The sequence below is a fragment of the Dipodomys ordii genome, unplaced genomic scaffold (assembly GCF_000151885.1).
Source record: "Dipodomys ordii isolate 6190 unplaced genomic scaffold, Dord_2.0 Scaffold199, whole genome shotgun sequence".
Lineage (NCBI taxonomy): Eukaryota > Metazoa > Chordata > Mammalia > Rodentia > Heteromyidae > Dipodomys > Dipodomys ordii.
The window spans coordinates 2,162,713-2,181,987 of NW_012267415.1; the positions used below are offsets into that span (position 1 = coordinate 2,162,713).

The 19,275-nt window shown below is 35.0% G+C and overlaps 1 protein-coding gene across 5 annotated transcripts in view; it reads right to left on the reverse strand.

The window, feature by feature from the left end:
* Positions 1-274: 274 nt before the first annotated feature.
* The window catches only part of Robo2 (roundabout, axon guidance receptor, homolog 2 (Drosophila)), a 519,781-nt gene continuing 500,780 nt past the window's right edge, over positions 275-19,275 (reverse strand). For 2 of the 5 annotated variants that reach the window (XM_013034887.1, XM_013034889.1), the window contains exons 25-27: positions 14,192-14,365; positions 3,329-3,529; positions 288-1,723 (exon numbers count right to left, since the gene is read on the reverse strand). In XM_013034887.1, coding sequence (XP_012890341.1) covers positions 1,722-1,723; positions 3,329-3,529; positions 14,192-14,365 — 377 coding nt within the window. In that variant the 3' untranslated portion in view covers positions 288-1,721. Of the gene's footprint in view, positions 1,724-3,328; positions 3,530-5,800; positions 6,074-14,191; positions 14,366-16,638; positions 16,822-19,275 lie in introns of all 5 variants that reach the window. The other 3 variants (XM_013034886.1, XM_013034885.1, XM_013034888.1) reach the window with 3 other exon arrangements.

The following is a 19,275-nucleotide window of genomic DNA, read 5'->3' on the forward strand; positions in this document are numbered from 1 at the left end:
CATTGAGTATTTCTCAAAATACCAATTACTGAACATGTGATAAGAAAACCTATTTTTAAAAATACAGGAAGAAGTAGAACTTGAAGTTGTATAAGTAGCACATGGGTAGATGTGGCATACGGAAATTTCAGGAAAGGTATCTTCTACATGGCTGATGATACATGTACAATAGTTGACACACATTTCAAGTCATGCTTCTTTTAAGCATACCTACATGATAGAACTTCAGGAACGTCTTACAGTCGTCAAAACAAATGAGGCAGGACACTGTTAATTAATGTCCACTTACAAGATTTGGTTTTATTTAAAAAGTGTATAAACATGCATTTTTCTCCTTTTTTTCTTTTCAATTTACTCAAGTCAAGATGGGTCAAACAGATTTGGGTAGCCAATTTCTGAGGATGTACCATAAAGTACTATTTGTCTTTAATAATCTACTTACTGTGAACTGAATATACTCTGAGCACTGCTTTTAAACATTGATGATTTTGCTATTCAGTGGCACCAACTTCACTTCTGAATCAAGGGGGCAATGCAGAACTGTACTTAGTCTGCATTGTTTTTAAAAGTGTTTGAATTTGTGTGATGCCATTCTATCATCCAGTGTGTACTGCACATGTATTAGAAAGATGAAATGAGACATTACAATAGAGTTCGTATTTGAAAGCAGCTCGAGAATGTCCTGATAATAAATTGCTTCTTTATCTATTTGCTAGATGCTCTAGAGTTCATTTTATTTGTTTCCTTGGGGGAACTTCATGTTATATTCTGACTTAATGAGTTGGAAAGATTAATTATGGTAATTCAGAAAATGCTCTTTTAAAAAATTGTAATATAAATACAGCTCTTGTGAAACACCTTAATTTCCATTTGCTTGTAATTGTCTGATGGGTCAATTACAATGACAGGTGAAGTTGCTTCTAAATAAAATTTAAATATCTTTTTTAAAAGCAAGTTTAGTACATCTTTTGCTACCTGCATATTTCAATGCATATTTAGTTGAAAGACTTAAATTTTCTTCTCTTGACCCCTGATTTTTATCAACTTTTAACCATCTTTCTGGTTTTCAACTTGACTCATTTCCTGGTGTTCCAAGCACACTTTGCCAACACTATCATTCCTTGGCATTTTCCTATTCTAAATCCCAACCAAAACCCATCTAACATGATTGGTTACACCAGCATCATCCAACCTAGGTTACAGTACAGAAACTCCCTTCACATTCAATCTTTTCTTCATGTCATGAGGAGTAGAGATTTGTGCTTATCACCAAATAAAATTGCAGTGCAAAATTTTAACAAAAAAGTTACACAATTAAAAGTTAATATATGGCACCACAGCCTATTAATTCACATATAGTACAAGAGACCAATAAGAACAGACAATAATATGAACAGAGCTAAAAAGAGTGAGCTTGCATAGCAATGCACAAAAGAAATTATATACAGAGGAAATCCTTTTCATCCTGGAGAGCGAGTTTTCTTTTCTTTCTTTTTGATATACTCCTGACAAGAAAGAGTTAAGGTGGGTGGTGTACTTAGGAGAAGAACACAAGTCAAATATCTGTGGGATATGTGTGGCTGTGTATCTTTACATTGCATTTACAGTTCTCTTAGTACATAAATAAAAGAAATTGTTCATTGCACTGTGTACTGTCATCACTTCCATGAGTTCAGACCTGATGGTCCTTCAGAGCAGCTTTGAATGTCTCCTCTCAGTTACTCTAAAAAGCATAAAATAGGAAAAATCAGAATTAGAGCTTATATTCACCAAATTCAAAGCAGTCAGATAGCAAATGAACATAAAGTCATCAGATAAATTTTGCATAATTTTACTTAAAGGTGACAGAGAAAGAAAAAGAAGCACATTCGAAGTCAGTGACTAGAGCTATTCCTTGTGTTCTTCATGAGTCTACAAATATTTCAGAACAAAAGTTAGAGAAAAAAATCTAAAAACACATGAATCAAACTAACAATTATACAATAATCTTAATACCAACCAGGCTAGTAATAGGCATTAATAATTCAGATTCATAAAGAATTCTATAATTTAAAGGATATTTTCTCTTTATGTCTTTTATTAAAATGCTCTGAGTGTCTGTGATATCAATCCTAGCTCTACCATTTAAAAAGAGGGAGCAGATTACTGTCTCACAGTATATAGTCAATGCATAGGTTGTGAACATTAGAACCTGGGGCTATACTCTCACCAGTGTTCTTAAGCTGGATACAAAGAAGCTGCCATATATATTAAGTGACCATGATGTAGCATAATTGTAGCATGACCATAATTATAGAGAATAAGTATATTCCAGGTGGAATTAAACTAAGATTCAATTTCTTTATTCTGATTTGTTTCACACTTCCCATCTTTCTTCATTACCTAATATTCCATATTTAGAAAATATATGTTATACTCAATACCAAGGTTAGGAATCAACTCAAAAATGAATTTATTAATATGATGTATCATTATGGAATGATTGTATATAAAATATGTCATTTGCAATCATCATATTGGAAAACAACTAAAATCAAAGATCAACTTTTCAAAGTTGACTCTCAAATTTTGAAAATAAATGAGTAACTAGAGCAAGAGGGATTTCTGCCAGAGTTTTTTTTAAAGCTACCAGAAAAGTAGGGGCTTTAGCTCACTGATCCAATATTTGTCTAGTATGTCCTAGGTCAAAATTCAATCCTAGCTAGAGACCAGTAAACCATGCCTGTAATTCTAGTTACTCAGGAGGCTGAGATCTGTGTATCAGGGTTAAATCCCAGCCAGGCCAGACAAATCTGAGATACTATTATCTCCAATTAACCAAAGGAAAGTCAGAGTGAAGGTATGGCCTAAGTGATAGACTACCAGCCTTGAGCAAAATGTGCTAACCCAGGCCCTGTGTTCAAGCCCCAGGACTAGTACACATTCACACAAATTTAACCTCACAACTGAAACAATCAAAAACAACACCACCTAGAGGCAAATACAGATGTGATGTGTTTTTTTACTGTGCTTTAGTTAAAGAGAGCAAAAGCAAGGAAATGACTAGATATTTAATCTAAGACTAAGACAAATGTAGGCTACCCATATGAAAACAATTCATGCAGCCTAAGTCAAGTTGTGGCAGCAAGGCAGTATTAGTCAATGACTATTCTAGAAAGCAGTTGTGTAAGTTAGATGCAAGTTTTCACAAAGGACTATTTGTTTTGTTGTCTCAGCAGAGCAAATGTTCCATTATTCCAAAAAAATACAATATTTCACTGTATTAACTGAATAGCCTTTCTGAATCAGTGATGTTCTGATAATCCTTTAAGTGACCTAACACACTTACATAATTCACCTGTAAACTGTCCTTGACTGTTTGAGCCCATATATCCTATGTCGAGAATGTCGCTGGCGTTGCGCTGGTGGCCACCCCTCAACACTTCAGGTTTTCGGGGTCCAGTGGAACCTTTAGAAGAAGATGTTCCAGATGAACTGTGGCCTCCTGGAGATGGGAAGCTAGGCTTGCTGTAGGGCACCAAAGCCTCCTCTAAAAAAGAAAAAAAAAAACAGAAAGGATTAAGTTAAACTGTAACATCATGGCAAAACACAAACTGAACTCTTTAAACATGAAGCTCAGAACAGACCCTTTTATTATTTCAATCTTCAGAAATATTAAAATTAGTACGTTTTATCAGACCTGGATATGAAAAGAATTTCCATGTGCAAGCAACATTTCATATAAGAAAATTTAATTAAAAGAGATGTTGGGGTAAGTATAGAACATATTAATTGCCATATTTAAGCTCATTATAAAAGAGAGATGGTATACAATGAACAATAGTTTGCTTAGCCCAAAACATATCTGAGAACCATTTCTGGAGTCCAGTGAGTCTTCAATTTAATTTTCCCATTAAGATAGAAAAACACACATACATGATTTTGTTTCAGTTTAATGATACAATATTTTCATGATCAATTTAGAGAAAGGACTACATATTAGTTACTTAAATAAACTTCTTAAATTCTGATTTTTTTTTCTTTTGGTCCTTTGTGGGTCCTGAACTCTGGGCCTGGGTGCTGTCCCTCAGCTCTTCAGCTCAAGGCTAGTACTCTACCACTAGATCCACAGCACCACTTCTGGCTTTTTCTGCTTATGTGGTGCTGAGGAATCAAACCCAGAGCCTCATGCATGCAAGGTATGCACTCTACTACTGAGCCACCTTCCCAGCCCAAATTTGCAATTTTTGAAAGATGGAAACATGCTATTTGAAAGGTGATGTGCTTCATTAAGATAAACATATTAATGGATATGGCTAATGTTCTATTTATATAATGCCTTGCCATCTCCACAAATGGCTCCTGACATATACTACAAATAATATTTAAAGACTTAATTCTTTCATTTTAATTCCCTTTTCTTCCCTGATTTCTTCCCTCCCTCTCTCCTTCCCTCCTCCCTTCCTTTGCTCCTCCTTTGCTTCTTTCCTTCATTTTGTGTTATATATCCCATCTCCTTCTTCAGTTACTCTCTATTTTATTCCTAGGTCTAAATTATTATTTAATAAACTGATCATAAAATAAAATTAAAAGCTAAGAGAATTGACTATTTCTCTCCTGTGATGATGGGGTTGACATATTTTTTCTTTTACAGCTTGCATAATTTAATTTTCCTAAATAGTTTACCAAATGCAAATATTGAAGTTGTCATCTTCTAGCCCCTGCAGAAATTAAATATTTCAAAACATTATACCACATTACTACAAAATGTAATTCTGGATGAAACAAAAAAGCATGGGGAGAGGACATATTTAGTATATCTAGATAACATTAAATCTGAATGACTAAGAAAAGCTTTGAAGATTGTATGTATCTATGCATGTGTGCATTGATTCTTATTAAATGCTAATGGGAAAAGTCCCCAAACCCCATTTCTCTAACAAGATCCCCCGCCTCTAGATAATATTTAAGCAGAAATTGTTAAAGTTATATGTGATATTTCTAAGAAGCTTGGTTGTTAGAAGAACAAAAACATTCTCTACCCAAGGGTTAACTATAAACTATATTTACTCATTTGAAGGAAGTTTGAGTCAAGTCAGTCTTTTCTATCCTGAGGATGTTGTGAATAGGTATTTATTTGCAACTAATCATTGTTTTAAATTGTTTCTTTTTTCCAGTCCTTGGTCTTGACCTTAGGGCCTGGGCGCTGTCCCAGCGAAGCCTCTTTGTACTCAAGGCTAGCACTTTACTACTTGAATCACAGCGCCACTTCTGGCTTTTTGTGAGTAGCTTACTGAAGATAGGAGTCTCATGGACTTTTCTGCCTGGGCTGGCTTCAAAATGCTCCTCAGATCTCAGCATCTTAAGTATCTGGGAGGACAGATGTAAGCCACCAGTGCCCAGCTTGCAACTGGTAATTTTAATGAATTCATCTATTAGATTGCAGTGAGCTCCCCTCGATCATGACAAGTTACTTCAGTCAACAAATTGGCTGAAGACAGGGATTAAAATGGTACAAGAGAAGAATGTAGTGGTCTTAAAATATGATTAGAATCTGAAGATAAAAGTTCAAGTTGTCTTCTGAGCATGGTAGATGAAGTCTGGAGGTCTCTTAAGCTCAAAGACCTTAACTTTAGGAACAATCTTTAATGGCATCATCCTTAAAATATGTGATAGTAAACCTAGCTGAAGAAATTCTCATTTAATTAATGATTTAAGGCAAATGTATTTCAGATGCCCTTAAACAATGTTATTTTTAAAATACCTGGTAGGGGGAAAAATGGTAACAGCCCACCCTTTCTTGGGACTGTGTAGAACACACCTGATCCAACACTTGGTTTGTGTGAGGCTTTCCGTGTCTCTTCTTGGCGTTCTGTGGAGTTTATCCATTCTTGGGTTTGTCGCTGCCACTCTAGGGAGGTTTTAGCTGGACAATCCAGTGAGCTCTTTGTGTCTTCTAAGTTGGATGCATGTTGTCTCTCTAGAGAACTTCCTTTCCTCTCTGTTGACTTTTCCACATTACCAGTGGGCTGGTTCGGGCCTATTTGTTGCCTTAAACCCTGACCTGGTGGGGGATCTGGTGGAGGTGGAAGATCTAAAAATTTTGAATAATATTTAGAATGAACTAAAATTTAATTTAAAAATACAGATTTTAGTTCAAGCTGAAAAATAGAAGAACCTTGCCCTCTTACAAATATCCCCATGCATAAGAAGTTTGTGCAAAATAAGTCAGTCATGGCTATCTAAAATGCAGTTTATTGATCTATCTACTGTCTTCTCATTTCATCATCACTGAAATAAAATTGACTGGTCTTATTCAACTACTAACCATGGAAATTGTTTTCAATTGCACACTGGGGCCGAACTTCAAGGTGAAAGGGAATCTTATTACAGTTTATATTCAATCCACTGCTTAATGTTGCCTTTTCAAAATAGAAATATTATAATAAAAAATAAAATCACTAGAAATCTGTGCTAGTAAAATTTCCTAGGAAGAAGCAAAGCTCTCTTGCCAATCTTCACAAGGAATATCACCCTTGGGAAATTAAGAGCTACATGCCATATCACATGCAACGAATGATTGCTTTTACCCTGTATGTGGCATATTTTGAAACAGTCAAAGGGTTAAGCTAATATTTAATAAATACAATTAACATTTTCCATGTCAACCAATTTTGGCTATTCGTTTCATGAGTTAGCTAATGAGTTACAACTAATACAGTATAATCTTCCAATGTAGTAATTTTAATAAGTGATATCTAATGTTCAGTGTGCACATTGAATATGCATTATGGCATTACACAGTAAGCAGTGTATTAGAAAAATCTGAAATGCAGTGGAACAGATAACATCTCAGGAATGTTTTTAAATAAATATCACAAGCAAAAAAATTAAAAGTTCAATTATCTAAATTTTTCATTTTTGTTCCTTACATCATCAACCTTATATTTTTAATTCAACAATTATGAAATAACATTTCCTTCAAAAATGAATTTTGGATTATCTCATTGAAGACTTGAAATTTCTGTATACTTTTTCACAAAAGTGCTGTTACAAATTCCTTTATTCATCCTCAGAGAAAGCTATTACATTATGTATTTATAAGACCTACTTATCATATATGGTATATATTTGTTTCATTAATAGAATTAATATACACAATTATTTCCCACACCATTGTGTTCTTGTTTCTAGTAATATTCTATTTACACTTTACATATTAAAAGGGAAAATTATAACATTTTTGTGCATTAAATAGCTTCCTTAATGAAAGGCAAAGCTGCTTATTATAAGAACTTTCTTAAAAGCTTCATACTTTCTTATGAGCAAAATGATAGCAACATGCAACTGATAATAGTGACCTTCTGAATGTGCCCTCTCAGGATGGGGTAGGGTTGTCCAATGCTGGAGCAGCATCCATAGTTAAGTATGTCTTCAGTTAAGATCATGAATTATTAATGATTGAAGAGAATGTGGAGCTGGGCACCCATGGCTCAATCCTGTAATGCTAGCTAGTCAGGAGGCTGAGATCTGAGGATCACAGTTCAAAGCCAGCCCGGGAAGGAAAGTCCATGAGACTCTTATCTCTGATAAACCACCAGAAAACCAGAAGTGGTGCTATGGCTCAAGGGGTAGAGCATTGGCCATGAGCTGAAGAGCTGAGGGACAACACCCAGGCGCAGAGCTCAAGCCCCATGACCAAGGGGAAAAAGAAGAGAACATGTGTCTGTCTGGAAGAATAAAGTTAGAACATTTCTCTCAAAATAAAGAGCTATCATAAGGAGATTATCTGTTTTTTTTATAATCCAATGAGTTTGTTATTTCCTTCATATTTGATACTGGCTTCCTTCCCTGTGTCTTATTATAAATGTAAAGTAATTATTTTATCTGAATTATTGGACCTAGATAACCAGTGAGGAAAAACTATTATATTTGCTTCCAAACTGACATATCTTGCCATTGATTTGTAGTCTTCATCAGAACAGCTTAATATCTAAAATGGCCCAAACAGCATCTGCTTATGCCAGCTAAATTCTGATGACTATTTAATTCGACTTGAATTTATACAGCTTCATAATTAAGTAATATCCTTGGAGAGTTTAACTTCTAAGAGGAAAGGACATTGCATGCACATTGAAATAAACAAATTGGAAAGAGAGATGGAATTACAAATGATTGTGGAAAAAAATAAAAGCAGGTAATCAAATACATTCACTTAAATTAAATTTGTTATTCAATTCCATGGTGATTTCATTTTGAGCAAGTCCATTCACCAAAGAGTATCTTATTAGCTTACTACTGAGGATTAACCTTATGGGACATATCCCATGAGATACATGATAGTATTACCCTACATATTTTAGAGAAGAATATAGAGCCATAAAGAACTCAAGCATCTCTAGCTTGGATCTTTCCTTCTGTGGACTCTGGTTATATAGAGCCAAATGTCTACTGGGTAGTTCCATTTGGGTGGTTAGAAAGACTCTCAAATTTTCCTCATATCAAAACTAAGCCCTAGATTATTCTGTGTAAAATATGCTTCTCCTACCACTGCTGTTTCTCTTCTCAGTTAGTAGCAATCCCATTCCACAAGTTCACCAAAACTATGACATAACCTTGAGGTTGCTTAATAACCTACATTACTCTCATTAGCCCTGACAGCTTCATCTCTAGAATACATATTTTCTTCCTGCTTCTACTAATTCCTTCATAAGAACCACCATTGTCAATTCTTTATACTATTCTATGATCTCCATTTTTATTCCTTTGCTCCTATTGGTGTATTGAAACACAAAAGCTAGAGGGAGCTTTCAACATAAATGAGATCACACCACTCCTGTATCTTAAATGCATACCATTGCACACATACATACACATCCAGAGGTTTCCTACTCAAAATACTGTCAAAGTCAGAGTCATCAAGATAGATTAAAAGTCCTATAACATTGACCCTTTTTGTTTGCCTGACATCATGTTTCATTTGTTTCTGTTTGTTCCAGTCCTTTTCATCAACTAAGTGGAGAATGTTTCTTGCTGCTCTCATTTCCTATAATGTTTTTCCTTGGGTATACGTTTTCTTCTAATGTTACCCTACTCTTTTTTCAAATGTTACCTTGCTAGTTAAGCTTTCCCTAAAACCGTTATTAAACATACATTCTCCTTACCCATATGCTTCTAAACTTCCTTTATGTCTGTTTTTAATCCAGGGCAATGGTAACTATTTTACATATGTATCTTGATATTTTCATCTCTTTTTCCTCCCACAATAAAAGCTGCAGAAGAATATCATCTACTTGGTTTCTATTTTGCTTGTTTTCCATAGTATGTGCTAAATATATATATATATATATAAGTTAATTAATACTTGGTTCCTCAAATTTCAGATTTAACATGTGGTATAGCGAAGGAAGAGTCCTTTCTCTGAATAAAATATTATGAACTAGGGCAAGAAAGAACAGGATGGAAGGAGGTGTTCTAAAGAAAACTCTGATGGGTAAGGACCTGAATTAATCTGTCTATATCTGCCTCTCTCTCTCTCTCTCTCTCTCTCTCTCTCTCTCTCTCTCTCACTCTGGTTTTATTGCTCTATTTATTCCATAGGTTTAAACTCAGGAATGCTTTCTAAGTAAGTGGTCTACCACTTGATCCACAACCACAGTTCTTTTTGCTTTAGCTTATTCGCCACCTAGGATTATGTAGAAACACACATCAGAGCTGCCTCTGATCATAATATTTCTCTTCCATCCTCTCAGAAGACATCAGCATTTACAGATTGTTAGGTCTGCCAGGGAGAACAGCCCCTCCTCACTTCCTATTCACCTGCCTGAAACCAGTAATCCCCAGTCAATCACCTAATCACCTGACTTTGAGTCAGCAAAAGATCCCAGGCTCTGAAGTTGCTTCCTCATTTGCTGAGGTCATTTTCTGAACCTCAGACAGACAGAAGTTCCCCAGGTTATGAGATCACTTCCATATCTGCTGTGGTCCCACCTCCCACCTTTCCGTATATAATCAGTCTCTACAGGAGTCCCCTACTCTTTTGCTATTTCCTCCCCCTCTGTCTCTGCACACCTGCATCTCAAGTAGGCCAACAGTTTGTTCTCTGCCAATAATACTTTTCTGCCTGAACAATGGGCACTGTTGAACCTTATACAAATATTCTTTGTTGAGAGGGGATCTCTCTACCTTTTTTCTTTTGCTGGCTTAAATGACAATTTTCTCCATCTCCTAAGTAGCTGGAATTATAGAATGCACCATCTCATTCAATCTGGGATCTACCTTCTTTTGCTCAACATTTTTCAGTGTATTGGCTACATAATAAGTTCTGACACCTTTTATACAAATGGATAGATTTACATGAAGCAATACCTGCTTAGGATAAGAAAAAAAAAGTACTTCCAAAGTGGAACTGTAGCTCAATGTGGTAGAGTGCTAGCCTTGAGTGAAAAGCTCAAGGATAGCATCCAGGCCCTGAGGGTTCAAGCCCCACAATTAACAAAAAAAAAAAAAAAAAGGAAAACAGAAATACTTCCTTAACTATGTATGAATATCGAATGCTCTTTGAGATAAAGGGTGAATTCTCACTGTGTACACTCTTCCTCATTTTTATTCCTGGAAACAGATTGTCTTCCTGCCTCAGAAGTTTAACAGCATCAATCAGAGCTCTACCAATGCAAAGTGAGAGGGTACTTGATCACTGGCTATTAGAACCTCCAATGATCATTTGTCTTCCCATTACTCAGAAACCACAAAGGTAAAATCTTGAAAATCATGCTATCCTCAACTAGAGTCTTAAATCCTTACTAGAGAACAAGCTGCCTCACCTTGAGAGATTATGACCCTGACAAAGTAAGTTTTATTATACAAAGATACTGAAGGTTAGAGATTGTTTGGTAAAGCATCTAGCAATAATTACCCTAATTAATACAATCATAAAACATTATTGTAAAATAATGTAAAAGTATTAGTGTGAAGTGGTCTAATGTAGTAAATGTTACTCAGTAACAATGTTCCTAAGAACATTTTATTTTACATGAAGATGCTACAAAATTAATCCCAATATGGAATAATGGCACTGCTGTAAAATGCTTTTCTTGAGAATATTTTGTGGAGTACTATACAAAATAACTGCCTTTATGTCATTATTAAAATATCTGTGGATCAAACACTTGGGAAGATATCTGATCTGAATTTTCTTCACCATATCACTACTTGTATAATGCATCTATTAATAACATAAAATATATAATCATTAAATGCTGGCATTTTTAAAAATCTAGGGTTCAATTTGATTTTTAGAAAGAGAAGCATATTAATATGCTATCAACTAGGGGGTGTATTTGCTTGATGTGGACATAGGGGAAAGACTTACAAAAAATATTACAATAAAAGAGTCCTTATTTTGTTAGTTTAGGTGTTATAGCCACCAATGCTAGTCATGGCTTTCAGATATTTCTGGAAAAAAAAACAAAAGAAATACATAGCTAATTGTTTTCTTGTCACTATATTAGAGCAGTAATAATAGTTAATTGTTATATCAGTATTTCTGTATCAGTGAAAGGCAATTCTATTTTTTAGTGATAATAAGTACACTGTAAATTGCCTTGTGTGCACAATTAATTTTCAGTACATCTAAGGAAGAAACATAGCGGGCAGAATAATTGTTCACCATGGGACATTCATTTATAGAAAATGAAAAATTGAACCCATAACCTTCATATTCTGTAAAAACACTTCCAAAAGGAAACAAAGTAAGTAGGAAACATCAGTAAACCTGAAAACTTTTAGAACAAACATGTTTAACTGCTGACCAAAGAAAAGAAAAGAAAGACAGAGATTTTCTTCTTTTCCAAGTAAGCTTTACTCTATTCTGCACTTCTAGACTTCTACATCTGATGGCTCAGGACAAACTCAGAGCTTTCCTAAGCTGGAATATGCATTACAGTTACACATAACTGAGTTTCACCCAAGAGCAACTAAATTGCCCACAACTGAGTATCACCTCAAAACACCTAAATCAGAATCTTCTGAATATATTTCAAGACACTAAATGATTCTAACATTCAGCTTGGCTATATTCATCAGCCTTTGGACATTTAACAGAACAATCAGGAAGAAGTTTATGTGCTTAAAGGAGATAAAATAGTCCTGAAAAGGTAGAAGAAATTTACAGTTGGGACTTATATAGGCATTGAAAAAATGTACATAATCTTGGACTAAAGTTTCAGGATAAGTATGTTATTCATACTTGAAATGGAAATAAGAGGATTATTTATTGTACTGTTTGTTGGATTTTTTCCCCTTTTTTTCTTTTGCTTATTCCCTTTTGTTGCTGTTTTAGATTTCTTTCTTTCTTTCTTTTTTTTTTTTTGTTGGTCATGGGGCTTGAACTTTGGGCCTGGACGCTGTCCCTCAGCTTTTCAGCTCAAGCTAGTACTCTACCACTTTAGCCACTTCCAGTTTTCTGGTGGTTTATTGGAGATTAATAAGAGTTTCACTCCTGCCCGGGCTGGCTTTAAACCATGATCTTCAGATCTCAACCTCTTCAGGAGGTAGGATTACAGGTGTGAGCCACTGGCTCCCGGCACTGTTTTTGATTTCTGTACCCTCTGTGTTGTACATAAGTTTATCTGACTTGGGGAGGGGAAGGGGAAGTACAGAAACTGCAGGACAAAGGGTGAACCAATTCAGCAGTGATACTCACTAGAGACTATGTTGTAAATGAACTATACAACTTGGAGGAAAGTAGAGTTGAGAGGGGAAAAACTGGAAGAAAATAAGGGAGGGGGTAACTTTGTTAAAAAAAGAAATGTACTCATTGCCTAACATATAACTGTAACTCCTCTGTATATTACATTCATAATTTTAAAAATTAAAAAATGTCATAAAATTAAGTTCAAAATATTAAAAATAAACTAGGTTTCATAGGATGAATGAAATATTCATAGTTGATCACAGACATTTTCAATATTTCCAGAAACCAACATTTTAAAAAAAATTTGAATAGGTCTTTTAAAAAATGTTATTGCAATGATGATGTACAGGGGGGTTACAGTTACGTAAGTAAGGAGTACATTTCATTTTGAACAGTGATAGCCTCTTTTTCATTTTCTCCAACTTCCCCTCCATGTTGTAAAGTTCATTTCGAACATAGTGTCTAGTGAGTATCACTGTTGCCTTGGTTCATACCCTTTGTCCCACTGTTTCTGTGATTTCTCCCATCCCTTCCCCAAATCAGATAAACTTATATAAAAGACAAAGGGTGCAGAAATAAAAAGTAGTGACAAGAGGGAATAAACCAAAGAGGAAAACAAAGAAAGAAAAAAGAAATACGTGCAAACAGTACACTAAAAACAAATAAAAAACCCAAAAAACAAAAACCTCTTGTTTCCATTTTTTGGAGTTCATTTAGATAAGAATTATTTTATATGGTCATATGCTCATAGCTATTGAGCTGTTTGTGATCCACTGCTAAGAATATCTTAGACATATTCTAGTTATTACAAATGAGGAAAACCATGGAGCTTGTTTCTTTGGGCCTGGCTTGCTTTGCTTGATATCATTTATCATTGTTTAAATATATACTCAAAGACTAGATGAAATAATTGACATAAGCCGGGCGCTGGTGGCTCATGCCTGTAATCCTAGCTACTCAGGAGGCTGAGATCATGGTTCAAAGCCAGCCCGGGCAGGAGAGACCATGAGACTCCTATCTCCAATAAACCACCAGAAAACCCGAAGTGGCGCTTTAGCTCAAGTGGTAGAGCGCTCGCCTTGAGCTGAGGAGCTGAGGGACAGAGCCCAGGCCCAGAGTTCAAGCCCCACGATGGACAAAAAAAAAAAAAAAAGAATTGACATAGATGAACAAACTATGGTTCAGAGAGAAAATCAGCCACTGCCCAAGTGTCAATAAAGAGGTACTGGAAATAAACCATCCCCCCACACACACATATACATATACACACACACATATATATGGTTTATATATAATTTTTTTCTAAAATTGTTCCCTAGATCTGTATTCTTCAACAATAGCACAATCGAGAGACCATATGCTCCCCCAAACCGAAAGTATTTCAATCTTATTTTAATAGGAAAAACACATTTAATGACCTTTTCTTACAGTACAAATGACTATACTCCTAAAATTCACACACTGAAATAAATAGCAACCCCTAATGTAATGGTACAGAATAAAAGAAAAGAAACCTACCATCTGTCATCCCTTCCCTTCGATGAGGCAATGCTGGCTGTTGGTCTGTCCGCCCTCCCTTGTGTTTTTTAGTGGGCCTAGGTCTCTGACTTTGATTCAGGGCTGCACTGGTGTTACTGTCCGTAGAAAATGGGCTGGTGGGTCGAGGCCTTTGAGAGGAGGTCAAAGCTTTTCCTAAGAAGAAAACAAAGGGAATGAGGTGTGAAGAAAATCATCATACGCTGATGTCTTGTATTTCTGTTCTTCCTAATACTAATTAGGGGAGCTGCCTAGAAATGCCATATGAAGTTACTAACTATTGGTGCCTCTCCATATTAATTGTTAAATGGTGCATCTCCATATTAATTAATTAATATGTCTTGCTGCATAAACCTTGGTCAATTTGTTTTAAGTTAAGAACACTTCACTCATGGAAACTCAAACAAACATGAAACAAATCCACAACCAAAAGCTCAGTACTCCTTGATTATATTGTTATTAATCTAGACAATCGTAGTGTTACTATCTTAGGTATTTAAAAATCAATGCAATATTTATTTCTCAAATACAATAAGACTATTTCAGAAATGAATTGCATAACATTTGATTTGTCTCATGAAATTTCACCAATGGAATTTTGAAAACTCTGAGCACAGAAAAAAGTCTGATAATAATTACATTTGAAATCTGATATGAAAGATCTGCTCAGATAAATTGACCTTACTACTTAATTTTCACATATGATTAATTCTACATCTTTTTTTTTGTCAGAAGCTCAGCAACATCAATGTAGAACAGTAGGTTAAAAATCAGTTTGTAAGTCCAAAATGGAAGAAGGATTATCTGGTCAGTATTATCTGTATCTGAACAGAATCCAAATTCTCATAGAAAAATTAAAACATGCTAGCTTTCTATAGAATATAAACACGCATTCATTCTAGGGCAAGATTATCTAATAAATTTCAACAACTTATTAGTGGAATAAAATGTTTATTATGGTAAGAGTGGCTGGTTTATGTGCATGTATTTAATCTCTTGTGCATATTTTCATTTCCTACCAATTTTTTCTATGTAGTTATATTTTCCTAAGTCAATGTGACATGATATTGCTTAATGTTTTATTAGCTATTAGCATACATGCAAGAAATGCACTTATGCCTTCTAATTTATTAGTTTCCTTGTACTTTCTCACTGCTCTGCTTATAGATGATGCCACAAAAAAGCACTCAGGCAACATACAGTTTCTGACTTATGCTTTATAAAGCAAGAAAATTCAAATAACAGTTATATTACAACATATTTTAGCTTGGATGCTATATAAAAATAAACCTCTGCAATGCTTGAGAATTTTTTTATTTTAAGATAGCTAATGCAAGAAATATAGATGTTATATTTCAAAGACAATTTCAAACACTTATTCAAAAACTGAGAGTTTAGCAAAGGGTCAAAATCATTACTCTTTATGATTTGAACATTATTCTAGTTTTTAAATGCATTCAGTATTTTATTATTTTGTTTTGTACGGAACTGTGGTTTCGTTTTTAGATTATTTACTCACAGGTGCATATAAGAATCACAATAGAAATATAACAACATGCACCATGCCAAAGCTATTGTTTTAGGAAAACAAGTGGTTTAGAAATCAGGGATTCATTGTTAGAGTTAATTTTGTGGTTCTGTATTGTGAAATGAGAAGCACATGAAGAAATGACATAATTCACCTTTTAACATTACTACTTATTACTCCAAGAAATAAAAAATTAAATTACTCTAAGGTATAATATACATGTATTCAGCATTTTATTCAACCTTGCAAATGCAGTAAGTGTATCTTTAATTAGCATCCTTTCAAACAAATAATAAATTACTGTATTAAAATATTAGCCAAACCATTAACCAGATCATCAGCCATTCGAACAGTTAGATCAACAGCCTTAGACCCCCTCGTCCCATGCTGAGGAATCTTTCCCAGAAAAAGCACTTGCAGAAAGAACTGGGTCAAAGAAAAGTAATGGAGATGAAAGCTGAACCATCTTAATCACTATTGATTGTATGAGGATTTAGCAAAGTATAAGTCACTGAAAATTTAATAGCAATCTCACTAGTGGCTTTCATGTAATACATGTATATATAAATATAAACATATATATATACACAAGTGGCTTTCATGTAATACATGTATATATAAATATAAATATCTATATACACAAGTGTATTAGCATATTCCAATCAACCTGTAAAGCCACACACAGAAAGGGATAGAAAGATAAAAGTTGGTAAGTGGTTTTAGCTGTGCCAAAGGTAGCATCAGTAGAGTTCTGATAACAGAACATCCAAACTACATTCATGCATATTAAAGAAATCCCTGAAGGTAGACTCACTGGGGAGAGAGAAGAGGAGGATTAAAAGTGAGTGTCCAGAGCACAAGATTCTCTCATGCAAAGAGTGTTTGCTTGGAGGCTACCAACCTGTTCTTGTAAGGCTGGTTCCATCCAGCCTAAAACCAGCCTTATCTGCTGCTGCCACCAGTGCTTGTGCAAAGCTGCCGCTGGCAAAGATGGAACCATCTGAGGAGCTACCTACGCTAGATCTATGACTAGAAAAGTTACGGTCCTCATCAGATGCAGAGCCCCATCCATTTACCATTGAACCTAAAAACAAATGTAGTTGTCTAGTAAGTTGTATATATTAGATATCTCATCTACTTGTACACACTGTACTCATGAGCAAGTAGGCTGCCTCAGCTCCTCACTTCTTTGAGCTGTTACCATGCATTCTTTTATCACATCATCATTACTCATAGAAGCATTCTAAGTGCAGAATGAAGCTCATCTCAATCTGTATCTGTGCCTAGCACATGGACAACCATTGTGAATGATTCAAGTCTTATATATCCTAAATTATTAGAAAACCATTTAGCCAAGAGAATTTCTATGTACATTTTAAGTTTCTACAATTATCAAAGAGCAATGTTTATTGATACAGATTATAGTGTACTTAGACTCAGCTGATGAAAAGTATACTATGAGAATCTTTCTATGTTAGACTTGTTAATCTGCAAGAATATTTGTTTTTTTTAATTGTGAAAATACTGTACAGAGGGGTTACAATTACATGGGCAAGATAATGAGTACATTTCTTATCAAGCATTGCAGCCTCCTCCTTTGTTTCCTCTTCCCAACCCTTCCCCTTATCTCCCTACCCCCCCACCCAATCCTCCCTGCCCTCTCCCAATCTGCAAGAATATTTCTATATTAGGTATGTAGTTACATACCATAAGAGAGCTGGGATTATTTCAAGATATTAGAATAACAAATTACTCATAAAGTAACAAAAAGTTATGAACAAAATTAATAAACAGTATTAAATAAAATATGAAGACAATATTCTATAAAATTGTCTGAGCTTCAATGATCCTTAAATATTCCTTGGTTTCCATTATTTTAAGAACTTCAGTTTGCTTTTCTTAACACCAATACTGATCTTTAGAAATTCATCTTTCTTCAGAGTATCACCAGCCCTAATGTAGATTTTTTTTCAGCAAAATTAGTATGGAAATGGAGGAAAATAATTGCAGTTCATTGTCACAATAAACTACCAAGTAATGATTATTCTTTCTTAGAAAATAAGCAAACAAGTATTGATATTAAATGTTCTAAATAAACCAAATATATATTTACATGAAAACCTGAAAATTAAAATGCTATAGATTATTTCTCCTTTTCTCCAATATATAAGCAATAACAGTGTGGTTAGTAGTGTCTCATCCTGAAGCACTTGTCAAGGTGCCAAGATACAGTAACACAGATTCCTGCACTTTCAGGGCATGGAAAATAGTAACTGGCAGAGTTAAAATGATTTGAGAAGTTAAAAGGGTATTAAGTGTAGCAGAGAAAGATAGGATTTTGGTTTTCCTTGCCAAAAGCACACAGATACACTTTTTACTTTCCAAACAAATTCCCCTGACACAGGCCACTTCAAGGAGGCTGAGATAGCCATAGCAACTGAACCTCCTGAGAGAGATCATTTCCAGTTAATAATCCCAAGTCAAGGACCAAGAGAAGAAATCATGTACTAGGCCTGCCAATATAATGCTACTGTAGATAAGAAGAAAAAAAAAATCAAAGTCATTCAGTGAGGGGACAGAAAGATAGAAGTCTCAAACTGAGAGTAGTGAGATATTTCAAAGCTCACTTCCAATTCCTCCCAGGTACTCTTATCTGTTGGTCTATATGTCTGTCCTCTCTCTCCAATTCAAATGATCTCTTTGTTCTTCACCTCCCGCTTCATCCCTAAACTCCTAACTGACTCCCTCTTAGTTCCTGTCTAAATGATCTTTCTGAAGCACTTCCCATCCATCCATCCTCAGTTTAAAGCCTTATCTAGCTATCCAATAGTTTACATACAAGGTTGGAATCAGGTTTTTTTTTCTTTTCTTCTTCTCTTTCTCTTTCTTACTTGTCAGTACTGGGGCTTGAACTCTGGGCCTGGGCACTGTTCCTGAACTCTTTTGTTCAAGGCTAGTGCTCTACCACTTGAGCCACAGCACCACATCTGGTTTTCTGGTGGTTAACTGGAGATAAGAGTCTCATGGACTTTCTTGGCCAAACTGGCTTTGAACTGTGATCCTCACATCTCAGCCTCCGAATAGCTAGGATTATAGGTATAAGCCACTGGTGCCCAGTAGAGTCAGGTTTCTGAAACCCTTCAGTAATCCTGAGATTACTGACTGAAATCCATTGTGTCAGACATACAGTACAGTCTCTGTGTGTACCACCTACCATTGTTTAAATTTCTGTCTGGCTACCAGTTTGTTCTACCAGTGTTTATTCTTTACTGCCTTTTATCAACTTCACTTTCAATTTTATGTTAGAGAGAATCAATCTTTCCTTTGTCATCTAAATATCATGCACACAATAGTGTTTTTCCCTATCCTGCTCTTTGTTGCATATTTTGGTTTTCTTTTGTAACAATAAAATTATGTGAAGTTGTATTTAAGAACTATTTCTTATGCCTTTTCATACTTTTATTTTCAGGTTCATTGTACAATAGTCACTACGTTGAATCAAATCCATTTAATATTTCCATTATTTACTGTAATTCTT